Source organism: Triturus cristatus, chromosome 4_1 (assembly GCF_964204655.1).
Source record: "Triturus cristatus chromosome 4_1, aTriCri1.1, whole genome shotgun sequence".
In the NCBI taxonomy this organism is placed as follows: Eukaryota; Metazoa; Chordata; class Amphibia; order Caudata; family Salamandridae; genus Triturus; species Triturus cristatus.
In genome coordinates this window covers 16,864,901-16,892,187 of record NC_140585.1, presented here as the reverse complement: position 1 = coordinate 16,892,187, position 27,287 = coordinate 16,864,901, and the positions used below count along the sequence as shown (strand labels likewise).

At 46.2% G+C, this 27,287-nt stretch overlaps 1 protein-coding gene across 1 annotated transcript in view; it reads right to left on the bottom strand.

Moving 5' to 3' along the window:
• Positions 1 to 908: 908 nt before the first annotated feature.
• Positions 909 to 27,287, bottom strand: part of LOC146839320 (lectin-like) — a 96,922-nt gene continuing 70,543 nt past the window's right edge. Inside the window, exons 3-5 of the mRNA XM_085650771.1 lie at positions 2,638 to 2,778; positions 1,284 to 1,395; positions 909 to 1,146 (exon numbers count right to left, since the gene is read on the bottom strand). Coding sequence (XP_085506897.1) covers positions 1,043 to 1,146; positions 1,284 to 1,395; positions 2,638 to 2,778 — 357 coding nt within the window. The 3' untranslated portion in view covers positions 909 to 1,042. The remainder of the gene's footprint in view (positions 1,147 to 1,283; positions 1,396 to 2,637; positions 2,779 to 27,287) is intronic.

Sequence of the window (27,287 nt, the reverse complement as noted above, 5' to 3'; positions counted from 1 at the left end):
GTTGCAACCAAACGAGCATGCTTCCATGCACTCGGCCTGCTCCGCAAGGTCTTTCACTTCCTCCCCCTTTCCACACGCAAAACACTGGTACACGCTCTAGTACTCAGTTGACTTGATTTCAGCAACGCCTTGCTGATCTCTGCAAAGGAATCCTCCTTGAACAGTCTACAGGTGGTCCAGAACACAGCAGCCCGCCTTGGTGCCAGTGCACCCTACCGAGCTCCCTCACTTCCCCTTCTCCACAAACTACACTGGTTACCCATACGCAAAAGAATCCAATTCAAAATCTGCTGTATGGTGTTCAAAGGCCTAAACCAGATGGGACCAACATATCTGGCGGACAAACTGGTCAGACACACACCATCATGTACCCTCCATCAAAAGGGAAAGGCCTTCTCACCGCTCCATGCATAAAACAAACCAGACTAGGAGGCAAAGCGTTCTCCTACCTAGCCCCTCAACTCTGGAACCAATTACCTTTGGACATTCGCCTTTGCACTAACTATCTGATCTTTAGGAAAAAACTCAAAACTTCACTTTTCTAGCGCCTAAGTCATCACCTCTACGAATGACATAAATAAATAAATAAATAAGTAAAATCAACCCTGCAGCAGGTGCACCTGAGCCCCTAGATGTGAAGGGATCACTCCACCCAAGTAAGTGTTGTGTCTTAGTGCCTAGTCAGCAGGCGGTACCCATTCTAGAGTTAGTAGGTGTTCACTGGGCTTCAAAGGGACACTCACACCCCACCTGCCACATTGTCACTCCCATGCCTACAGTGGCACCTGCAGATCTTCTTGAGCACCATGCATGATGGCAGAATTGAACAAATCCTATTTTTTGGGCCAGGGATGTGGAAGGTAAAGATTGTTATTGAGCTGCTGTGAGAGTTTAAAACACACATCATGGGTGAATAAAGTGCCTTATTTATTTTTATGTTTAGTGCCATTCAAGAACAAGGCCCTGAGGGTTCCTCCCTCCCTATCCCTGGCATCTGTGCTTCCATCTCTTCAGAACGGACGCCATTGGTTGCTCCACATCTTTACACTCCCTTTGCACACAAGGGCTTGTCCTTAGGAGGGTTGGGAGCTTTACAGACAAAGGCGAGATTGCTGTCACACCTCACTTCCCCCCAGAGTCCTGGGCCTACGAGAGAAGAAGCAAAAACATTCAGCCTCTGAATTGTACTCATTCCAAACATGTAATGGTCAATTCAGGAGTAAATCAGGAGCAACTCACAACTTACAGGAAAGAGGATTTGAATGTGGGAGAAAAATGCCTACCTCCATAGTTGGAGCATACACAGTGTTCCTTTCCTCCCGAGCTGAAGGGCTCATCTGGGTGCCAGCTTTTGAAGTCCATGGGACTTCCATCCGTCCACTTAAAGTGCCTTTTCTGAAAGAAAGAAAACCATTGCTATCAAGGAGCTATAACTCCTGGCCCCACGGCTCACCACATTTGTGGGCTGTAAAGTAGATTAATATAATCCAGGATAACATGTCAATGCTGGGGACAATATTGGGAAAATCAGCTAAAGATGGCATTTCACCCTTTTAAATATAGACCTTAAACCAGTGCTAGGAATGGAAAAGTGAAGGTACCCCATGCCAGAGTATCTACTTGGTTTTTTAATGTTTCTAATTTATTTCAAATTGAAATTGAATTGACAAGTTATAACAGAATATAACCCCCCAGCCCTTGCATCTTGTAGGGCCTCAGCTCACCCCACTTGCACTGACTGGGTGCAGCCCCCCTCCCCTGCCTGTTGTTGGGTCTCAGCTCACCCCACTTGCATTGATGGGGTACAGTTACCCCTCCCCCACCTCTTGTTTGGCCTCTGCTCACCCCACTTGCATTGATAGGGTGAAGCCCCCCTGCCTCTTTTTGGGCCTGAGCTCACCCTACTTCCATTGATGGGGAGCAGCCTGCCCACCTCTTGTTGGGCCACAGCTCATACCATTTGCATTGATGGGGTACAGTCCGCACCTGTTATTGGGCCTCAGCCCACCTCGCTTGCACTGATGGGGTGCAGCCCCCCTGTCTTTTGTGGAGCTTCAGCTCACCTCACTTGCGTTGATGGGATGCAGCCTCCCCTACCCTGTCTCTTTTTTGGGTTCAACTTACCCTACTTGCACTGACGGGGTGCAGTCTCTCTACTTCCCCCCTCTTTTTGGGGTTCAGCTCACCCCACTTCCACTGATAGGGCGAAGGCTGCCAGTGCTGTAAAATCACTTGCAAAACTTGGATGGAAATTGCGTGGCAGAGATTTTTGAGCCCACTTTTTTCAACATGCTCAAAGGCGTGGCAGTTGGGCTGCCGTGGGCTTTGTACAGGCAAGACAATTGGGACTTCCTGTCAATTTGTATGGTAGCTAAACAGAACGATATTTGAGGTCTCATTGACCCCTAAGGCCTCTAGACATGGGTGCCACTGCACCCCATGCACTACTGATAGCTAGACCCCCTGACCTGACTCTAAGCATTCATGTCACTTTGAATTTGTTTTGCAGGAAGGTGAGAAGTGGTTTGGAATCTTTCCTTTTCCAGATCATGTTTCTACCTCAAACTCCCCAATCCCTGCCCTATTTGTAGTTTTTGCCCTGACATCCATTTAAGACCATGTAATGGAGTACACTACCGTGTAAGGGTCCGATGTCCCCACCCAGAAGGCACGATGAAAGCGCGTGTGCCAGAAGGCGAAGCTCTTCAGGTACTCGATGTCCTCTTTACTGTGTATAGACACCAGGTGTGATCCTGGGGCGAGGCGTTGGCAGTACGTCTGAAATTCAAAGAGGACAGGGTGAGTGTTGACTGAGCATCGGAGTGCATGCGAATGGCACATTCCTGAACTGGTCACCAGGACTCCTGTGTGCTTTATTGTACAATGTCTCAGGACTCCTCTCGCTGAACACTCCTAATAGGTCTAGCGCTGGTTCCACACTCATGGCTTCATGGCACTAACACTGCATGCCAAATAAGAAGAGGAGATTGTGTATCTGCACTAGGGTGACCAACTGACATGGAGGCAAATTCTGGAGAGAACTCTAAACAATTCAGGACAAAGGGTCAAAATTCAGGACACAAATTCAAGACAACCATCCCATGCATCCTGACCACCATTGCCCACAGGCAGAAGGCACCAACACAGCGGACAACCAACATCCCACCTCAGACAAAGCTGCTGGCCGTGCTGCACATGTCAGCCTCTGGTACCTTCCAAACAACAGCTGCCAGAGTCGGAGGAGTCTCACAGGCTAATCCAAGTTCCCTACAACTGTCTTGGATGCCATCATCAGCTTGGTACCACACTACCTATATGTACCCCACACTGTGCAGGAACAGCTGGAGACCATGCAAGGCGTCTACGCCACAGCTGGCTTCCCCAGGTGTCAGGGGCAATTGACTGCACACATGTCCTACTTGTGCCCCCTGGCAACACTGCACACAATACCCGCAACTGAAAGTACACGTATTCCATCAATGTGCAGGCAACAGTGGACCACCGGGGAATCCCCACCAACGTCGACACCAACCACCTAGGCAGTGTGCATGATTCCTACATCTTCTGATAGTCCGTAAACCAGCGTTTCCAGGCTGGCATCTACGGAAATGCACTGCTCGTTGCCAAGTAACAAATGAACACACCACACACCTCAACTCCACACTCATGCATCTCACAACACTGGGAGTGCACATGTCACAAACTCACATACAAATTAATGCTATCGAAGATTGCCGTGCACTCCTGTTTTAGACAATTATACTTCTTTTTGATGAGGTTTTTCAAACTCAAAGTTATGTGCGTGCTTCCTGGAATACGTGATCTGCCCCTAATCACGTCAAAAGTTACAACATCAAAAGTGGAGCGGTACTACATTCCAATCCAGGTGCACAGCAGTGTCGTGAATTTCACACATCTTGTATCAATCGCTTTGTAACTTTTGTCAGTAAATTATTCCATGTAATCCATAATTTTGGCTTAATTCCATTTTATTTTTATTGTTCTTTTCACACGTGATTTGCTTATGTTTTAACAACTTCTCATGCCTGCGGATATGCCCATCCAGGCCTTTTTACGGGCACGCAAAAAAACATAAAACATCCTTGGTTGCAAGATCTTATAATACCCAATGCATTTCGGACTTTAAAGAGTCCTTCCTCAGTGGTTCACTACAAAATAAAAGAACGTTGCTTATTAATATCAGGCTTTTAATCACTATGTTTAACACTGTACATTTTTATGCGAACAACGTTATGTTATATGTAAAGTTAACCACTGTGCAACACTTTCCCTCTAAACTTGGAGCAGAAAGCTTCCGTAATTAAACCTCAAAAATACCCTGACCAGCCTCTTAAGCTTGTGTTTTATTAACTTTCCGTGACACCCCGGATCTTAAAAGTTAGTTTACTCCTCCTTCCCGCTAACAACTTTCCATTCCCCAGATACAACCCGCTTAAACTCTTACCTACGCAACTAGAGTTCGTGCTCTTTCTTACAGCGGCGATTCACTCGCTCTGGCCGCATTAAGCGGTACGCCATGTTTTTCCTCTGCTTTAACCCCTACGAAGTTGCCCCACCTCTTAGGCTTAACCTATCACAGCCTATCAATTAACACTGTGACGATCACTCTACCCACTCTTACCTACGCAACTTGAGTTTGTGTTCTATCTTACAGCGACGATTCCCACGCTCTGGCAGCATTTAGCAATAAGACATGTTTTTCCTCTGCTGTAACTCCTATAAAGTTGCCCCGCCTCTAATGTTTAACCTATCACAGCCTATCAATTAACAGTGTGACGATCACTATGCCTACATTTCCCATAGTTCACCTCTTGTTAAATGTTATCAACCTCCTTTCCTTTGTGTGTCACTGCTCTAATTTCACGATTTTCCAGGTAATACAATACAATACTGTACCCCGCCCACCCTGCCGTTGTTATCTATTGCACCATAGCTCTAATCTAAGAATTTACTTCATAATGTTTAAACTCGTCATAATACAACATTTACGATATTCCAGAAAATGTTGCAAATGGAAGATGTTAAAAAATAGACCGTGTTAATAAACTTATAAAAGCCACCTCATTTCATTCGCAAATATCTTCCAATCCTTTGATGTGCATCTCACGCGTGTGATTATATCCATGAATAGTCTGTTATCCCTTGATTTTTCTTTGTGGGTGCTACTTGCATGTAGGGCAGTTGTATCAAATTAATGCTATCGAAGATTCCCGTGCACTCCTGTTTTAGACAATTATACTTCTTTTTGACGAGGTTTTTCAAACTCAAAGCTATGTGCGTGCTTCCTGGAATACGTGATCTGCCCCTAATCACGTCAAAAGTTACAACATCAAAAGTGGAGCGGTACTACACTCCAATCCAGGTGCACAGCAGTGTCGTGAATTTCACACATCTTGTATCAATCGCTTTGTAACTTTTGTCAGTAAATTATTCCATGTAATCCTTAATTTTGGCTTAATTCCATTTTATTTTTATTGTTCTTTTCACACGTGATTTGCTTATGTTTTAACAACTTCTCATGCCTGCGGATATGCCCATCCAGGCCTTTTTACGGGCACGCAAAAAAACATAAAACATCCTTGGTTGCAAGATCTTATAATACCCAATGCATTTCGGACTTTAAAGAGTCCTTCCTCAGGGGTTCACTACAAAATAAAAGAACGTTGCTTATTAAAATCAGGCTTCTAATCACTATGTTTAACACTGTACATTTTTATGCCAACAACGTTATGTTATATGTAAAGTTAACCACTGTGCAACACTTTCCCTCTAAACTTGGAGCAGAAAGCTTCCGTAATTAAACCTGAAAAATCCCCTGACCAGCCTCTTAAGCTTGTGTTTTATTAACTTTCCGTGACACCCCGGATCTTACTCACATACAACATGCCAAAGAACATGCCCGCCCACCAGACACGACAGCACAACTTCCTGTGGCATACTGGGCCAAACATGCACATAAGGCATCAATGGCATGGCACCTCAGCCGCGCGATAGCAGATTGTGGGAAGAGGTGGGGACCAGGCATGTGCGAAGGAGGCAAGATTCAGATGAATGAGAAGGTACACAATGCCAAGTGTGGCGTGGATGTCATGGCCAGACTACAGTATGCAGACCACACACATATCCATGTTGACATACACCGCTGGTGTATGGAGTGTAGTGGACAGTGAATGTAACCATGTCACCCCAGCCAGTGGCAAAGATCCCGGAAATGTAGCTTGTTACATCGCCCCCTGTAAGCGTGAGTGAAGAGGCCTGGCACAGCGTACGCCAGGCCAGCATAGGGGTGTGAATAAAAAGCATGTAGCTCTGGGGGTGGTTCTCTTCCGGAATGCCCAATGTCTCTGCCAGGGCGGCGCCCCTCACCCCACCATGAGGCCGACGCCGTCACCATGAGTGGTGTTGCCTGCGATCCTGTGCGCCTGCTGCACCCCGGCCTGCTGGTCCCCGAACAAGTCCTGCCCAGCCCTGCGCAACCAGGCTGCAATGCACACCTGCCGACACCGGCATGTGTCGAAGAGGGCCCACCACGTGCCGGTGCAAACTCCAAGCCTGAGTGCTGCGACCCTGGCATCCTCCTCAGACCATCACGGCCTCCGCGACACAGTACCGCAGTACTCCTTTCTCGTTGACGCACTCCACCGGCATACACAGCGGACTAGTAGGTCACACATTTGGAACTGAGTCTTGATTTTTCAATGGTAGAGTACATATCGTTGCACGCAAGGAGAGGTGTGAAAGGATGACGCGTTTCAGTCAGGAGGAAAAAAGCACCATCGTTACGGAGGTGATCAAACACTACCGACAACTGCCCTGGTGTCACTAACTCTGTGCATCGCGAGCCAACGACTTGTGCCTGTGGGCCACTGCTGGCCGCTGCCTCCGGCCTACACTGCGGTCAAGTAGTTCACACATTTGGAACTGAGTCTTGATTATACAGTGTCCGAGTACTCATATTAATGCAGAGCTTACATCACTATACCCCCTTCGATGTGGTGACACCAAGTCTGTGCATAGCATCCCAAACATACGTGTCTGTACGCCCTTGATGACTACGCCTTCGGCCTACACTGCGGGCCAGCAGGCCTCACATCAATCCAATCCAGTCCATACCAGGCAGGACATGGCATTGTCACTGACTGAACACCCGCTCAAGCACTGGTGCGCCTACCTCCATCAACCACAAGTCATCCCCACATGCCATGTCAACGTCGTGTGTTAGAGTTTCAGGAGGAGCTCGCTGAACAGCTGTTGGCCAGCGCTGACCACTGCCTCGTGCCTACACTGCAGCTGAGTAGGTCACACGGTCAGAACTCAGTCTTGATTAATTAATGGCAGATTTGATATCATTCATTGTACAGGCCTCATCACAGACTGCATTCTCTTTCAGTTCCTGTGCCACTAAGTTTGTTCCCCAACATCCATGGACACTTTCTGGTTGAACGTTGGTGGCGACTGAGTCTATGGACTGGGGTTGTCTTCATCATCATGACAGTGATACTGACTTGGTGGCAAAAATGAGGCAGTCGCATTCCACTCCTCCATTTGCCACTTCCGGACGGCTTCTACCCTCTGCATCATGCCCTGGAGGAAACCTTCCACTGTCCCCTGCAGCCCTCCGCCACATTCACCACGGACATCGATGAGGACCTGCTCAGCTTGCGTGGCCCTATCTCACTGCAAGTCACCGTCCCTTGGCGGTGTGCCTGTGCTGGCCGCAGTGCATCCGGGGCCACTAACACTAACTTGGGGAGAGGATGTGGTCCGCCGGCTAGATTGCCGACTTTGGTGCTGGAAACCAGGATTCGAGCCTTGGGGTCACGTCCACATCCTGTGATTCTGTGCAAATCACTTAATCTCCAGTGCCTGAAATGTGTCCTTGTGTAACATACCGGTGCTCATGTAAAAGTGCTCCAATACCTTCGGATCCAGTTTGCGCTATATGAATCTGCATTAAATTTAAAAAAAACTCTGTGCAGCTCAAGTCAGGGACCCTGTCAGCTGAGATATTGGATGGCCTCTAAACGATGGCCTTGGGTCATCCAACGCCATGTGTATGTAGCCCTGTGATGTCCGCTGCCTCCTGCCTCAACTGTGGTCCATCAGGGCTCACACATCAAATTGAGACCTGACCTGCCCGGACATCGCATCACAGCAGGAGGCACATGCCACCACCGCCAGGACCAGCTCCAAACGCCAAAAGCCAGAGTCGGAAGTGTCTTACTGCCAGACTGTTAGTGTTGCTCACACCTGTCGTGGATGCCATCATCTACCTGAAATCCTGCTCAGCACTACAGGTGCCACTAACTCAGTGGACCACAGCTCATGGACACTTCTCATTGGGTGACCTCTGTACTTTCTCCTGCTACAAAAATGATGCTCTGCAGTTGCCTCTGTAATGTTGGTGTTTTCTGTTTCTGTTTTAATGGTGTCCACTGTTGTAGTTGTTGCCAGCACCAACCACTCCTTGTGGGTTGGCTTGCACTCACCCCACACACATCCAGCACAGGCATCTCTGTACATGTGACCCTGACAATAAAGGGGCAGGGCGCATGTAGCCAGTCCCACAAACTATCTGCGTGTGTCTGTGTGGTCTTAATGTATGCATGGGGGCCCCGGGCCCTCCAACATTACATTGTGCTTTGTACAGCGGACGCAAACATGTCCCCTCTGGCAGTGTGTGAGACCTTGGACATGAGCTTTGTCGTCACCCACTCAATACGTGAGAGGAGTGGCCTGGACCCTCGTACGGAGGTCCGGCGTGGGTGTGTGAATGATGATTCCGGAGCTCTGGGCATAGTTCATTATGGGAAATGTGCAAGTGCAAGTGTCTCTGTCACGGTGTGGGTCTCCTTAGTGGGGTGTAGGTGGTCCCTGATGGGACTTTAACACCCACGTATGTGATCTAGTTCGGCTTCCATGAGCTCTGACCCCACCCGCACCTGTTCACCCACCTCCTTATGGCATTCTGACACCTGGCATTGGAATGCGGTGTGTGCCTCGGTGAAGTGTTGGGTGCCAGCCGTGGTGCGGGTGCTTCCTGCTGTGTGGTCTTTGCAGGGGCTGGGGTCTCCTCTATGTAGCTTGACTGCCCTGCTCCTGGGGGTGGGTTGTCAAAGATGTCCATGAGCTGTGTAGGGCATCGGTGTCGAAGGTGTGATGGTCCGTTCCGGCATCACTGATGAGTTGTCTGGTCTTCTCTGCTGGAGGTGTTTATCCCACTGCAATGTTCAGGGGAGATGCATGTTGACATTGTGTTGACATGTATGTTGACGCATTGTTCTTGTTTACATGCAGACTGTATGACAAAGTACATTGTGACTCTTTGGGAGGTGCTCAAATTTGAGGCAGGACAGTGGACATTTGGACTACATGACGGATGTAGGCTTGTACACGTACATATCCATCTCACAGTTTCCTGCTATGTTAGATGGGATTGGCCTGTTTCTGCACATGGGCAGACCCAGTTGTGTCTTCTGTTCTGCAGTGTCAGTGTTGCACTTTGTACCACTTGTCGTGGGATGTGTTGTGATTGCTATGTGTGTGCTGCAGTGTGCCACGGGGATCAAGGACATGATCCTGGGTCATTGTGGGTGTGCAGTGTGCTAAACATCGTTGTGCATATGTGCCATTGTGCCCATCTCCCCCTGTCCCCCCAGTCACCGGATGTTGCTCACCCTGTTTATGTTGTGTCAGGTCCTATCGTACTGTGTCCGCACTCCTGACTCCTTGCACCGTCTCCACACTGATGCCTGTGGTCTCCATTTGCTCCAGCTCCTCCTGTGGTGCAGGATTCCCACCTCCTGTTGCCATTGCTGCCTTCCTGTTGGCAGCTGGTTTGTGCTTGGTTTGGCTTTTCACATCATGCAGGCGCCTCTTGGCCTCCTCCATTGACCTCCTCGACACTCCGACTGCATTCACGTTTGTCAAATTGGCGTTCAGTTGATGGTAGTGTTCTGTCACCTCCGTGATGCTGATCTTGTTTTCCGGTGGACTGCACCCCATCTTCCTCTTCCTCTTCTCCTTGCCCTTCCCCGAATAGGGCTTCCTTGCTTGTGGTCTGGGGGGCTTGTGGGGTTCGCGGTGGCCGCTGCACTCAGTCTGGGTGCATCTATGGTGCTACGCAGTTTATTTTGTTTTTGGTGTGTTTTTCTTGTTCTGCTTTTATAGTGCATTTTCCCGCATGACGCAAGAGATTTGCAGGCCTGTCGCTGGTTATCGGTGATTTTGGTATCGCGCATGGCCTCATTGCAACTTTTTTCATGTTCGCGTTTCGCATTTTTGCAGCATTGCGCTGGTTTTAGCACGTTCATTTGACGCGTTGTCATGGGACTATCGCATGGTGCTGCCGGCTTGAGAATACCACGTTAACATGGTGATATTTTCCCGGGATGGACTGCGATGTGAAGAGTTGCGTTAAGCTACGTTTGTGATGAATATCACTCGTTCTTGAAAATATCCCCCTCTGTTTCCTACTGACCATTCTGCCAAACGCCACCAGGGGTTACCCTGCACAGCCTCTGCACAATGTGGACTGGGCTAAAATATTGAAAAATCCCCATAAAGTGTCCTGCGTCTCCCATGTTAAGTACATTCAATTTAATAATCTGAACTAAGCCTAACTTACACTTGCTTGAATTAACAAAATATGCCCGGGAGTCGCAGCTGCGTGTCCTCATTGTCTTTAATTTTATGCCAATTTGCTTCACATTCTTTGGTCTTGTCCCATACTGCTTCATACGTGAAGAGAGTTCTGGAGGTGCTGTTGACTGCGATGGGCCACGTACTAACAAATTCCCAAGAAGCAGTCCTATTGTGCATATTTATCCGCCTGAAGTTTGAGAAACCCTCAATCAAGTCCCTCGGCTTGGCTCTTCTGCTAGAAAAACACAATATTACACTGCTCCTCTTAAGCCCTGAGTGAATGTTGTAGATTGTTAAAACCATATATATTCTCGTGTAACACAAAGAATTAGAAAGATAAAGTGACTGCTGTGAAAAGCTCCCGCAACTAACTTTTGGGTATCAATGTTGGCATTCCGATCATTAAAGATTGCCACAGATTCAGATGTATGTAAGAGGGGCTATAGTCATAGACAATGAACATGCACAGAGATCTTCAAAGAGAGAATAAAGGCCATATATGAAACATATTGCGCCATCTGAACTGATACAGTGATCCCTGGATGCAGAACACTTTGTCAGTCTTAAACGGACCATCCATGAAGAATGTCACAAACGATCTCCAAATCCCAGCCAAGGTCATCAAAGATTCTTGGAAGCCCATGTTGCTGGCCGTTGTTAGAGATGCAGGACTGGGCAAAGAGAACAGTTTTTCTCTCTACACTCCATGGTCCCTTTAAGAGAAGAGGATGGTGGAGTCGTGTGGTGATGGGTACAGAGTGAGGGAGGCCTGCATCAGCAATCAATGTGGCGAAAGCTGATATTCCTCCATTGAAAGAGCAACGCAGCCGCACTTTACTTCACCAACACCTGGAATGGACTCAGGGCCCTCAGACAGCCGGCCATTCGACCATCCCAGTGAATACATAGAAGTGCTGTCTTTCAGGCTTCCTCTCAGGTGTTGTAACCCTACAGACCTCGCCATTAGGAGCTAATAAAGACATGCTCGGCTAAGCAAAAAGCAGCGTGTGAGCGGGTTAGACTAAGGGGACAACAAATGTTTCTGTATCAGGCAGTTGTGCCATATTTTTTTTAATAATTACACCCCCACAAAGAACTGCCGGAAGGTCTATCACCTCCAGAATGCCGTCTGCCCCTCCCTATGGAATGCAGCACAGGAGACTCCCTCCTACAGCTGGGGAATCACAATTGTGGGAATTAACTTTTGTCATTTAGTGGAGAGGATAAAATTGCTGAAAAATTGTATTGTATTGCAATAACATAGTAAAGGCGTCAAAGCACTTTTTCGACGAGTAGCAAGCTACTCCAGAACCCAGAGAGGATTAGTGGTGAATTAGTATAGTGAAATTTGAAACTAATTTGTGTGCTGGACATGTTAGTAAGTTATTTGGATTGAAAAGGATAGCGGAGAGATAGAAGAGGGAAGAATTTAGAAAGATGTTTTCTTTTTCTTCGTTTGTTTTGGAGCTCATCGCAATAGGAGAAGTAAAAGGGAGGTGGAGCGGAAAGAGTCAAAGGGGAGGCTTTAGGAAGTTTTATTTTGAGGAATTGGAAGAGTAAAAGAGGTATGACACGATGCAAGGAGGGGTAGGGGAGGGAAGAGCCTAGAAAGGGTTATTTTGGGGATCATAGTAGTGGTGTGGGGTTTGGGATGAATGAGAGAGCGGAGGTAGAGGATAGATTGATAGAAGTGTAGGGTGAGACAGTGGGTATTGCATTGGAAAGAGTAGAAGAATGATGTTTAATATGAGTCAGAGAGTTGAGGTAGAGGATATATTGAGAGCGGTATAGGTTGAAAATAGGGCGATGCATTGGATAAGCTGAATTAGAAGAAAAGTTAAAAATTTATAGATACATAAGTAATGAAGGTTGTATATGTTGATTAAAGCTACATTTAATAAACTCCGGCTTTCAAGTGTTGTTTTACTTTAAATGAATGTATTTGTTTTTTTTTGTTTTGTTTGTAAACCAATAGTGAGTAATTGTAGATAAATTGTTTTGATAAAAGATTTACCTATTTATGCAGTCCGTTATATACTTGTTCAAGACATAGAATATTGTAGCTATCAGTATTATGTACATTTGTTAAGTAGAACTAACGAATATCTATTTTTCTCAAAAGCATAATTATTATACATGTTTTATACAAAGCAATACACATGTATAGGTACATATCTATAGTGCAAATATATGTTTATACACAGAGGTATATGCTCTATTGTTCTGTTTACGTGTGGTGGTTATGTGGGGAGGAGCCTATTCTGAAGCTAAGGTGGCTGTCCATGGATCTTATGTTGGGGGGTAAAGAGTTCCATAGTTTGGCTGCTTGAACAGAGACGGGTTCACCACTCATCGTTTCTTTTCTTGTACGTTGGATTTTGAGGCGAGGTGCCACTCTAGAGCAAATGTTCCTTTGTTGAATGTGTTTGGTGATTTTATTCCTGATGAAGAGAGGTCCTGTTCCATGTATTGCTTTGTGGGTGATACAAAGCAGCTTGAACGTGGATCTTCTGGCAACCGGTAACCAATGAAGGTTTGAGGTGGACACTGGTCAGAAGGGCTGCCGGCAGGCCTGCTTGCTTTGACCAGGTCCATTAATTCATTGTGTGAATGTGTTGGAAGGAATGGAGAGGCTGGAATAGAATAATCTTGGATTGTTGTTTTGGAAAAGGGTCAGCGCTGGTGCTTTGTTTTTTGTTTTAAGTATGAGTCTAATGTTTCTGCTTTGGCCGAGTAATGATTTGCCAGTTTGTCTGTTAAATCTTAAGTAACGTGATGAGCTCCTTCTAAGCAGCAGTTTATAAACATCGGGGAGTCTAGCTTCTTCAACAGGTTCACCAGGGGGAGAACCGAACAGTATACTCATATACTGAAGAGCCGCTGCCCAGTGATAACTTTTTAAATCAGGGACAGCAAAGCCCCCTCTTTCCCGTGGAAGTGACATAAACCTTAGGGCCCGCCTTGTTTTCCCCTGCACCCGGATGAAATGGTTAACTACACTCTCCAATGGTAAAAACCAGTGTTTTTCCAATTCTAGTGGTATTGCCCTAAATAAGTTCAGTATTTTAGGTAAAAACATCATTTTAACCACGTTGCAATGGCCGACTCATGACATGCGTAAGTTGTTACATCTGTCAAAGTCGGCCCTCGCCTTCCTAATTACTGGTTGAATATTCCTGGCAACTAGATTCCCCAGGCCCGACACGATAATGATACCTAAATACGCTGCTGACTCAGATACACGCGGGTCGGCCAAACTCAAATGTCTATTCTTCAGAATCTGAGTTTTGGCTTTATTTAAAGCATTCCCAGAGTATCAACCAAACTCCTGGGCTACCGCCTCAACCACCATCATCGAGGTTGCCGGGTTTGAGGTAACAATTGCAACCTCATCCGCGTATGCCAAAACTTTAGATTCCAGCCCTTGAGAGACTATAGGCTTGATTCCATTGTTTGCCTCGAATAATCGTATTAAGAGATCAATGTATATGGCAAAGAGGAGGGGCGAGCATGGGCACCCCTGCCTAGTTCCTCGCTTAATAAAACAAGCATTGGCATAGCCAATAGGTCTCGCCTTTCGGACCTTATAAGTATTTAGCCATGCAACAGTTGCATAACTAAATACTTATAAGGTCCCAAAAGCGAGACCTCTTGGCTATGCCAATGCTTGTTTTACATGTTTGCAATAGTGTCACCATTGGTTTCCTGTATAGGCTGGTTCAAATTCAAATTGTTTTATGTGACATGGACTGCAACAAAATATGGGGCATATCAACAAGGGCTTTATCTCTGCTTTTTTGGCTTTAAAAGCCAAAAAAGCAGAGATAAAACTAGCACCCTATCAACAACAGGGTGCTAACACGCAAATTTGCATGTTAGCACCCTTTTACTCTACGCTTCCCCTTGCATCTCTAATGAGATGCAAAGGGGGCGTTCCAGAGTAAAATAATAGGAGAAATGTCGCTAAGCGACATTTCTCCTATTATCAAGAATATCGCTAACCCTGTTAGAGACAAAAAAAGCAGCGCTAACCGCGGTTAACGCTGCTTTTTTACGTCTGGTATTTTTCTGACTTAGCCATGATATCATATGGAAGGAGGATATCATGGCTAAGTTTGCCTGTCCCTATCAACAAGGTAACGTGAGATTATCGCTGGGTTTCCAGGGATAATCTCACGTTAGCCTGTTAGCGTGAGGATTTTTATCGCTATTGAGATAAGCGTTGCTAATAGCACGCTATCTCAGCGATAAAAATTCACGCTAGCCGGCGATATTTATCCTAGCGCTAAGTGCGCTTAGAGATAATTATCGCCGGTTGTTGTTGATATGCCCCCAAGTTTTTATTTCCCATCCCCAGAAGCACACTGCACCCCCTTTCCCATCACTACAAACTACCGCTCTCACGCTACGCTAGCCCCGCCTCTTCTTCAGGGCCCTGTTACCCAGTTTTTATGGGTACCACCGATTCACACGTGTCGCCCCAGGCTGGAAAGCTGCAATCTTTCCCGTCTCCGTTTTGGAGCCCTGCCTTCCTCCCTGGTTGATACCGTGCAGGTCCGGCCCATAAATCCCACATGTGCGCCCATGACCCTACATCCCACCTCATTCGTTTTAACGAGGATAAAGCGGCCAGTCTGCATGCAGCCGGTCGGACCATTGCGTGTTAAGCGGCAAGGCAACTCAGTGGGTTAAAAACGGTCTTAAGGACGCAGGTGCAATGTCTGCAGGGCTGGCAAGCCTTCCATCCTTCCAAGGTCAAGCAGACGTGTTTGATAAGAACAGTATATAATTCCGGAAGCACAGCGGTGGCAAACAGGCACAGAGGCCGCTGCAATGAGCACGTCATTGCTGTGTTTTAAGTGCTTTACTCTGCCTAGACAAGCTCTTCCATTTAAATTTCAAAGGTCGGTAGGGTCGGGGCAGAGCAGTCACGGTGCGTGGGGAGGCTGATAAGGCCAGAGTAGAGCGCATTACAGGCCCCTGTTGTGTCAATGGTACCAAACAAAATAAACGCAACATTTTATCGAATTATAAAATAGAATGGAAGCCATGGAGACGCATCAAGGGGCACATTATCAAGGCAGACGATAAAATTATCGCCGCTTTAGTGGCAGAAAACTGCCGCTAAAACAGAGATAATGGGCTTGATAATATGCCCTATGGAATTCCAATTGAAGCCCATGTTAGATGTGAAGGACGTCTAACCTGAGCTTCGATTGAAATTCCAGAGAGCATATTCTCAAGCCCATTATCGCCGCCTTAGCGGTAGTTTTCTGCCGCTAAAGCGGCGATAATGTTTTCGCCTGGCTTGAGAATATGCCCCATAGTTTCAAGTAGGAAATCTTCAAACACAAATGAGAGAATAAACCGGCCAAAACCACGCCACGATTGCGTGCGTTTCCTCTAGTGTAAGTGCATTGCCTCGCAGCGCTATGCATGGATTTGGTGAAAGCGATAGCGCATTCTGTGTGTTTGGGGTGAGTGACAGGCGCTTTGTGAGTTGGTGTAAGTGAACTTTACTGGGGGAGGGGGGGGGGGTAAAGGGGCTTTGAGTGGATTTTTGAGGGCTTGAAAGACGCCAGAGTACCTACAACGAAGCCTCAAACCCGCCCAAATGTAAACATCAATGCGCAGCCCTAGCTAACAAGCTGTACGGAGTCTGCAGCAGAACTCAAACACAAAGGGAAGCACGGGAGGGCGCCAAGAAGCAGGCCTGTTACTGTATCCAAATACTATGGGCCCTGCACTCATGCAGTAGTACACACCGGGCCCTACCGAACAGTTGACACCCTCGCTTACCTTGACATCTGTAACAGACAAGCACCTCCAATTACGGCATTGTTGTTGTGCGCAGAATACAAGCGCTACAAGGCCTTACCATGGGCAGAATAAGCGCTATATAAATGCTGTGCATATGGAGTGATCACTGCAAACCTGGACGGGACAAAGACCTGTGAGTTGTGCGGGCCCACCTGAGGCTTTAATCACTGCCTACTTACTCCACGCCCATGGGCGTCTGCAGAAATGTTTCCAGGGGTGGGGGGCAAAATGTTAACGTCATCACCATCCTCCGACATGATGTGTGCCAGGTGGGGCACAAGAAACACTGGGGCGCAGGAGGAGCCATGGGGGACAGGAAGCAGGCTGCATAGGATCTCATACACCATAGGGTTGTTGTGCCTCCGCCATCTCTTTCTTTAATAAAGCAAGATTCCTCTGATGGTTAATGCAAAGATCTGTGTTGTGTCTGCACCCACTTAAGAACCATGAAGTTTAACCTGCACATTTAAAATTTGTATTTCATGTATCAAGGTAAGCGGGTTACTGCTTTTGACAACCTCTTGTTACTTGCTGTTCACAACTTGCAATAATTCTAATATATCGCAGAGAGCTATGGATTGGCATCAAAGAGTACATGCAAGTGTCAAGGCGTGGGTTTAGAACCTTATTGTTATTTTCAAAATCTGTCTGTTAGCAAGATTGCCAAAAGAGGTCATTCAGAAGTAAGAAAGTCTAACGGGGTTTTAAATATTGACTTTGTGTTTCTCCCGACCAGGCACGCTTGACAATTTGTACTCCTCATTGTTTTATGTAACATACTGTAGATTGATTTGAACACATGATTTATTGTCTTTTTTTAACGTGTGCGTGTGATGTAACATACTCTGACACCCTACACTGGGATGAGAAATGCTATAAAACAATTAAACAAAAAAAATGCGAACATTTTAAAAATCATAATTTGTGTAATTACCCAGATCTGACATACTTACGGCTCTCAAAGCTGTGCTTTGAGTTACTTGTAGCCCAGACCCCGAGCAGAAAATCCACCGAAGATTGCTGGCCTACCCACTCCGAGTGACCCGTGGGCTGCCATTTTGTGATTCAGCTCGAGGTACCTGCGCGATCCCTTGTCCGTCAACTTGTGGGTCCCCGAGAAGGCAACTCTGATTTTCCTTGGGCTTTCCTGGTTGCTCCAGACGTGCCCCCACTCGCCCTCGCTGGGTGAGTTCCTCGGACCTTGCTGGTCCTCACCGAGGCCATTGCTCTTTCTGCGTGGGTTGTTGTTGCCAAGGCTTGTTGTGTCCAATCCGGACTCTGATGCTGCAGAACTCGACATCCTTTGTGGGACAGCTCAAATCCAACTCCTGGTTGCCCTCGACGCCTCCTGGTCCTCGTGGCTGAAGAGTCAAGCTTCCTGTCAACTTACCTGAATCACCCGACATCGGTGGGCATTCGTCTGTCGTGCCCTCGGTCACTGGCAAGTGACCCAGACTCTGTCCCCTCTGCTTTCAGGTTCTTCTCATCTTCGATCCAGGCTTGGATCTCTTCGGACACTTCGCATCTTCCTGGCAGCAGCACTTCTTCGCCAGCTTCCATTAAAAACGACGACGCGACCCGACACTATTTGACACCTATGCACCCGGCTCCCCTGGGTTAGGTAACGAGTACTCAGGTGCTCCCGTGGCTGTTGGCCCTAGACACCTCTAAGTCCAAAAGGGTTTGCTCCTAGTCATCTCCTAAGTGTCCTTAAACTTTAAAATTCCAACCGCCACTTTTCCCATAGAAGCTAACGGCGCTCGCGGCTGTGTTCCCACACTGCACGCGTCCCCCGTGGGTTCCCTGTGTCACTACCTTGGGTGGTTCTGAAGGGGCCCAGCGATTCTACAGGCTCTAGACCTTGTGTGTAGTCAAGTCGTGGTTCTTAAACCACTATTTTAGTATATGGTTTGGTATGCCCCTAGGGCTAAATGTATATTGTGCTATTTACTGTTGATATTTGCCTTGCAACTTGTGTACTTCGACTTCTAGCCTCAGAAAGAGACTAGAGGGGTGTGTTTTATATATACCTGGTGTGGTTGTCCTTTCATTTGGTCATTCAAGAGATTATAGACTGGTAAAACAAGCTGCTTTACATTCCTTGAAGACTTAGCCTGAAGGCTGCTCTCCATAGCTACCACTAGGATAGCTTTCAATAAAGGTTGTCTTTAACCTATCACCGTAAGGGGTTGTTTGGACTGGTACAAGGTGCCCACTATATCTAGTGGACAGCACATATCAGGCCACCTTCTCACAAATGCTCAGAATAAAGAGCGGTCAGTGGCGGGTGCTGCTGAATGTGTCATGGCGTTGGCAAATTACGCCAGGCCAAAATCAGCATTACCTCATGGAGGGCACCCTGGATCCTGGACCATGCTTAATAACAGCCCGGGGATCTGGCAGGAGCACCCTCATGTTCTGCACTGTACTGAGCACATGTATTACCCCACAGCAGGTCATTCTCAATATACTGTAAAGGTGTGTGGTAAATCACCCGTTTTAAAGTGCACCAATCTCTGACCTCAAATAATACCGCTCACAAGCAAGTGGTAAATGCTTTCTACCCTCTATTAATAATGTGTGCCAGGACAGGTTGCCCAACAAATACGCAATTACACAAACAGTTCCATTAGTTCGGTCTGGTTCTTATGCCGAGGGTGTAAGAGGAAACAGCACCTCACAGGCCTAATTCTGAGGTGGAGAGAACAAAGGCAATGGTTATATTTTTTGTTCTTACTCCTGTTAGGAGCGGATCATACATGCCGTTTGCTCTTGTGTTTGCTCGTGCAATTGTTAAAGGGTCCTACCTGGAGGATATTTGATGTACAAATCTATACGCTAGGAGTAATAATATTCAAAACTTGCCACAGGAAACGTTTACTCTTGTTATTCCTTATTTCAGGGCACATGTAATTGGGAGGAAATACATACCCCATTGCCAGCACCCAAATGATAATGCTGCATCAGGTGCAAATGGGAGTTTGTGCCTGAATTGTTATCACCAGCAAAGCTTCCATCGGAGACTAAACTAGCAACAAACAAATTCACAGATTTTAGCACCAAGAGTGTTTAAAGTCAGGCGCGCAACGCCATTGTGCTCAAAGGGCTTCAGCAGGCACCCCCCACCGCCCCCCTCGTGTGTGTCAGCCCGGCTGGGACAGCTTCCCGGGCACGCACACAGCCGCACCCGAGTACTTCACACAGGTCTTTAAAAGACCATTTACTTATTAATGAGGCTTTGTTGTGTTTTCACCCCTTCTTAGAGCCCCTGCATCTCCACTCTGCATATGGCTGGATAAATTAGCCCCACCCCCCTGAAATCTGACTCTAGTTGCGCCTCTGTTTAAAGTCGAGGTAGGAGAGAGATGAGTTGGCGTGAGGTTTAAAAGAGGGGTGAACGAGGGATTGAAGACGCCTCGTGGTGATGGTCATTGGCGTCTGCAGGGAGGGCAAGGAGGGGCGCTCCAGGGGGGGCAAGCGCCCCTCCTTGCCCTCCCTGCGGACGCCCATGTCCACGCCCAAGCTGTACTTAAATCTCTCTTATTCACTGGAGACATTTTTAATCAGAATTAATATTATTAACACTAAATATAAACATCAGAGTTTATCACACAAGGCAAGGGTCCTCATGATGTGGCCGCCGCACGGATGAAAGGCGGAGTGCGCCTCAGACACGTGAAACCGAGATCTCCATGGCGGGGGTGCAACCTCCTTATGCACCTTCCTGTGTTTCCACCTTACAGTCTGCTATCACCAAGATGACGCCAGGCAGAAGGCTCTAATTTGAAAGCGTGAGCTAGTGGCTGCTTGGCGAAACAAGTTTTTCATAGCGCATACTAGAATTTGAGTTGCGAGTAGGCGCATTGATGGATTTATTCTGTGGATCAGGCTAAAGGTTAGGGCGGTTCATGGCAGCCGATAGAGGCATCCTCCTCCAAAGCAATCCGCCCCACAGCCAGACACAGGGTTGAAGCATAGGCGATCAGAGCGTCAATCCTGCTTGTTCACGTCTGCCTTATGCCTTATGCATGAAGGGGTTACCCTAGGAGACGGCCTTCTGCCTTCAGAAAGGCTCCAGTTTGAAGCGCCAGATGAAGGAATTAAACACCAAAGCCGCATAAATCTCTTCCAGTCGAGAGATGTTTGATGGCCCCTTTGTTTTAGGCAGTGTTCATGTTCGGCAGCGCTGTGATCAGTCGCCTCCCTGCCAGGCTCTCTCCTCTCGTCTGCCGAGGCGCAATTGAACCTGTCAGCTGTTAACCTAGATACAGGAATTTGGATATAAAAAAAGTAAAAAAATCGTAAAAAATTAAAAGGCCAACACTCTACCTCTGATTGCCCATCTTTGGAACCTTCTTCGGACATTCTTGTCGTTTTCGCCCTAATTTGACATGGTTTTATTACGTAATGGGTTTGCTTCAATAACAAGGCGAGGACGGAGAGGAGGGGCCCACGCCCCCAACCACGACTGGGACTTACATTTGTCGGCAGGGTCTGACACTTCCACAGGGAGGGGTAAAAAACAGATGGCACACTGCACGCAATTAAGTGAGAGTGAAGCGGAGGAAAACTGTAGTTAGACGCCGCTGTTTCAGAGGACTTCACGGAAGTTACCATAGGATCAACAGCCAACAGAAATCAAGAAAACAACAGCAATGCCAGACTTGAACCAATCACAAAGGGCAGGAGAAATTACATAGAGTTGAAGCCAATATACAGATTACTTTAAGTCTCTTTGAGACAGTACATGCATTCCAAGGCGAGATCTGAAAAGGGGTCGTATAGCTGCCATTCAATCTTAGTGAGTAGTAGTATATAGAGCCTGGATGGCTTTCAGGAATCCTTCACCTAAGCCAATCCATTCCAGAGTCGTCCACAGGAAGTCCCAGGAGACCCTATCGAATGCCTTCTCAGCATCCAAAAGCAAAGCAGCCATAGGGTCCCCTGAGATCTCTGTGGCATCAAACAATGTTATCAGTCGGCAAACATGCTGCGTTGTTCCACGACCAGTTATAAACCTGTGTTGGGAAGGATGAAAAGATTTCCTCAGGATAGGGTTCAAACTCATTGCCAGGGCTTTGGAGTACATTTTTACATTACTGTTTAAAAGCGTTATTGGGCGATATGAACCTAACTCCTTCGGGGATTTGTCTTTAAAAAAAAAAAATACTATATCTGCCCCTGCCCATGACTCCAGAGCAGATCCACCCCTTTGGGCTTGCCGACTAACCTCCAGTAGATCCGGTCCTATTATGTCCGCAAAAATCTTATAAAACTCCACTGGAATCTGATCTGGGCCTGCAGCTTTTCTTGATGGTAAATATTGCAGAGCAGCCATTATCTCCTCCTGCGTCAAGAACGCCTCTAGGGCCTCTTTGTCAACTAAAGTCAACCCGAGATAGAGGGATCTTCTCTAAACACTCTTGCATTTTATTCGGCTCTCTAGAGGGTTCATGGCTGTAAAGCTGTTGAGAAAATTGCCAGAAAGCATCTCTGAAACCAGGGGCATCATCTACTATGTTTCCACTAATATCCTGGATTTTGACAATCTCTCCTGAGGTAGTTTTTTGTCTGAGCCTCACCGCAAGGGTGTGCCCAACCTGCTCACTGAATTCGTAGCAATGTTCTCGTTTTGCCATATAGGTTTCCGCTGCTTTATTAGCGATCCGCTCTCCAGCCTCAGCCTTTTTTACAACCAACTGTAATAATATATCCTCTATTGGGCTGCCCGAGTTGATGGCTCTAGCCAGATCCTTTTCTATTTTAGACAAGGTTTCCCTGCTTGATTCCTCTTGTAGTGCCATCCTCTTTTGGCGATGCAGGCTATAACTCATGGTCTCCCCTCTGACCCCTGCTATCCCTATAGAAGTGCTCCCCGGATTAAAATCCCCAAATTCCCTAATCCACCCCTTCATGTGCGATACATAGTCTGGATTATATAAAAGGGCTCGTTCAAATGTCCAAACCCGTTCTTGCCTTGCCAACCCATTAAAAGTAGCTGTGAGAACTAGTGGGTTGTCATCCGATAGTATCCGGGGGTGTATCTCAATCCTAAAATTAGAAATAAAATGGTGCGAACCAAAAAAATAATCTAATCGTGAAATAGCCTTATGTGGAGCTGAAAAAAAAGTGCTACCAGGGTCTTCGGGTTTCAAATAAGCCTATACATCAATAAGACCATTGTTACTAATTAGATTAGTGAGAGCTGCAGAGACCCTTCTTTTCCTACCGGAATAGCCACTTCGCGTAGAACCCCAGTGTACCCGCAGCCCATTAATATTAAAGTCCCCACAGCCAATCACCGGAACGGGACACATTGCAAGTTCTGCACCTAGAAAATCAAAGATCTCAGGGTCATCGCCAGTCGAGCCATAAACTGAGCACATAGTGAATGTTTCACCACCCACCAAGCATTCAGCCATAGCCCAGCGGCCCCATTGGTCAGCCAACATTCTCTTAACCGTGATATCATTCCTACGGATAAGAATTGCTACCCCACTTGTGCGGGTATATGTTTAGTATTCACCATGACCTTGAAGCCCAGCTGTTCCAAAAGATATCCTCTGATGCCTTCTACATGGGTTTCTTGGGCACATAATATATCAACTCGTAAATATTTGAACAGAAGTGCCGCCATTGCCGTTTATTTTTCTCGTTTAACCCACAGACATTGACTGACGCGATTCGCAGACTCATTGCATTATATTTTGCGAGTTCCACCCAGACAACCCCATCGACATTGCACTTTCCCTTTTAAAAAATGGCATAGCTTTATCTTAACCTTACAAAACTCAAACTCAAAGTCCTTGCTTTTTGATTCTCAGAATTTTTCTCGATGTCTTCCCTCCTGTATTGTATAGTGTGCTGTGCCCTTACCCTTACCCATCCCACCCCTTTTATTCCCCCCACCATTGGAGGGAAATAGACCCACCCCCACTTCCCCCCTACACCTCCTTTAAAGACTTAAAATTAGGATTTTTCTCAGTTTAGGAGTCCTAAAGTTAGGACTCCTAACCTTACTACTACTAAACTGAGAAAAATCCTAATTTTAAGGCTTTCGGTATTCACAGAAGGCATTTAGGAGTCCTAAAGTTAGGAGTCCTAAAGTTAGGAGTCCTAACTTTACTACTACTGAACTGAGAAAAATCCTAATTTTAAGGCTTTCGGTATTCACAGAAGGCATTTAGGAGTCCTAAAGTTAGGAGTCCTAACTTTACTACTACTGAATTGAGAAAAATCCTAATTTTAAGACTTTCGGTATTCACAGAAGGCATTTAGGAGTCCTAAAGTTAGGAGTCCTAACTATACTACTACTAAACTGAGAACAATCCTAACTTTAAGAATTTCGGTATTCACAGAAGGCATTTAGGAGTCCTAAAGTTAGGACTCCTAACTTCTGTGAATACCGAAATGAGTAAGTGCCTTCTGTGAATACCAAAATGGTAGTAAGTTTAGGATTTTGTCTTAAGTTAGTTCTGTGAATCGGGGCCCGCGTCTTGGTACTGTCTACAGGGCACATCCGCCAAGAGAAAACCCTCTAGAAGCAAAGGTAGCTTGTTGACTGTAACTCCGCGTGCAGTGATCTGACTGCAGCCATTGTCAGCAGCAACTGAGAAAATTTCGGCCTCATTTATGAGAAGTGTTGCATCACTGTGTGAAAGCAGCGATGGAACACTTCTCAGTGCGCCCACCTTGTGACATGATGGATGCATCATATTCACTGTATGATGCATCATGTCGAAAGGAATGACAGATACGTCAGTATTCCTAATGTATCTATGTACGCAAAAGTGGTGCATTGCTGGGGTGTGTCTGAAAATGGACTCAACTCCAGCGTTAAGTCCTTTCACATGGGGCAAGCCCCATGTGAAAGGGCCTGCGTCACCCTTACACTTGCCATGAGGCAGGCGTACGGATTGGATGCATTGGCATACTAGAAATGGCGCAGTGAAATCTTTTAGATTTCATTGCGCCACTCCTACGACCCTTTCTTGCGGGGAAACGCCTACCTTGCATACAATTATACCTGATGCAGGTATAATATAGTGCAGGGGTTTACGAAGTGACGCATCTGCCTAGATGGGTCACTTTGTAAATATGGCATAACATGGCGCATAATTTATGCTGCCGCTGCATCACGAAAAGTGAAATAACGGCCATTCAAATGTGACATGGGCTCATAAATAAGGCCCTTTGTTTCCACTGGAAACTTTCGGACACAAGCTATCTCTTCCTGCTCAAATAGCAACACAAACCTTGTCACTGAAGGCCCTGAGGCTTAGGGAAGGAGTCTATTGCAACATTACAGCAACTGAGGCAGGCCGCCACTTTTCACACACATTTTCCATCCCATTTAAAGCACTGGGTCTCATTTATGAGAAGTGTTGGATCGCTGCGTGAAAGCAGCGATGCAACACTTTTCAGTGCGCCCTCCTTGCGACATGATAGATGCGTTATATTTACTGTATAGTCAGTTATCCTGATGTATCTATATGCAAAAAATTGGCGCATTGCTGGGGTGTGTCTGAAAACAGACGCAACTCCCGGAATGTGTCCTTTTCCATGTGAAAGGGCCTGCGTCACTGGCATCGTAGAAGTGGCGCAGTGAAATGTTATAGGTTTTACTGTTCCACTCTTACCTTTGCTTCTTTGGCTTCAGGAGATATTGATACCTCTGGACCTTTTGAAATTGATCAGGTGGATGACATACTTAGTGATTTCGAACAAGTCTTTAGCGAGAAGTTAGGTTGTCTCTCAGGTTATACACATAAAATCACCCTTAGAGCTGATGCCACCCAAGTGACATGCAAGGTACGTGGTATACCTTTAGCTTTGAGAGAATCCATGCTTAATGAGCTAGAGAAGTTGAAGAAGGAGGGGATAATTGTGTAGACAGAAGCAAGTGATTGGCTGGCTCCATTTGTTCTTGAGCGCAAGGCTTCTGGAGAAGTGAGGCTATGTGTGGATCTTTGTGTCCTAGATCGTGCCGTCATTGCCAACAAGTACCCTCTTCCAAATATTTCAGAGATGCTAACTTAATTGGAAGAGGCTGAAGTCTTCTCCACCTTAGATCTTGGGCCGCATATCATCAGATCAGAATTGATGATGATTCTATGGACCTGACAGGCTTTCATAACACCATTTGTGACATATAAATTCACCTGGCTTCCCTTTGGCTTAAATTATGGGGCCTCTGTTTTCCAGCGCGCCATGACAGATGTTTTACGTGGGTTGTCTGGTGTTAAAATATATCAAGATGATTTTTTGGTCCAAGGTTCATCTCAAAAAGATCATGATGAAATGCTTAGGGCTGTTTTGGAGTGTTTTAAGTCACGTGGATTGAGTGTAGATTTAATCTTTCAGAAATTGAGTACTTGGGACATAAATTGACAAAGGAAGGTGTTAAACCTAGAGATCATTGAGGATCTCCCGGTGCCACAATCCAGGGATGATCTGGTCACCTTTCTTGGTATGGCAGAATATGATAATAAATTTGTCCCACAGTTTGCTTCCCGTACTTTTGCTTTAAGGTCACTTCTGAAGAAAGGCACAAAATGTATCTGGGCATCACACTGTCAAGCTGAATTTTGTGATGTAAAGAGAGCTTTGAGTTGTGCACCCTCTCTCCAAAGTTTTGACACTGCTGCTCTTTCTATCTTAATTACAGATGCCCGCTTCAAGGGTCTGGGTGCAGTTGTCAAACAAGTAAAAGATGGTAAGGAAATAACTGTTATGTTCCTCTCAAGAGCGCTTGTGGGACCAGAAGTACAATACTCAGTGATAGAAAAGGAAGCTATGTGTACTTTTTGGGCTATCAGGAAGTTAAAAATGTTCCTTTGGGGAAGCTCGTTTGTGGTTCATTCTGACCATAAACCATTAAAGGACTTGTTTTGCAAAAAGAGCTTAGATGCAGTTTCTTCAAGGATTTGTAGATGGATAGTTGCACTACAGTATTATGACTTTGTGGTAAACTACATACCTGGTGCAGAGAACAAAGTTGCTGACTGTTTCTCTAGCCTTATTCCAAACAAATCAAGTGATGAGTCTGATGACTTGGAGGATCTATGGGAAGATGACAAATATAAAGTGTGTGAGATCATGGAAGATGTGTTAAGTGAGGAAGAGTGGAAGGTTTCAATGAAAAATTATGTTGTAGTTTGTGAAGTATGTAGGTTGGTGAGAGAATGTTGGAATGGCATAAAAGGTTTGAGTGAGGAAGTCCGTAAGTTCTGGAATGTGCTCGATGAATTACCTGTCAGTGGTGATTTACTTTGGAGAGGTACTAGACTGGTTCCTCCATCATCTGTTAGGTTGAGAATTATCCAACTAGCTCATCAGGGACATCAAGGCATTTCAAAAACCAAGGAGAGAATTTGCTTGCATTTCTGGTGGTCAGGTATTGACCTTCTTGTGGAACATATGGTAAGAGATTGCATGGAGTGAAATGCGTGTGACAAAATATACATGACTAGAGTTCAACCCATGGTTATACGTGATGCTCCTACACGCTGTTGGCAAGAGATGTAGCTTTGGATCTCTTGGGGCCGATAACAAGCAAATCTGGACAGTCCTTTGTTCTGGTACTGATGGACTTGTATTCTAGATGGCCAGAAATCAAAATTATACAAAGCATTGAGACTAAAGATGTTGTTAAATTCTTAGATGAAATCTTCTGCAGGGAAGGACTCCCTGATTGTCTGTTGCCAGACAATGGGGTTCAATTAGTCTCAAAAGAAATGGAAGAATATTTGGGGAAAAGAGGTGTCAAGCACAAACGTTGTACTCTCTATCACCCCAAAACT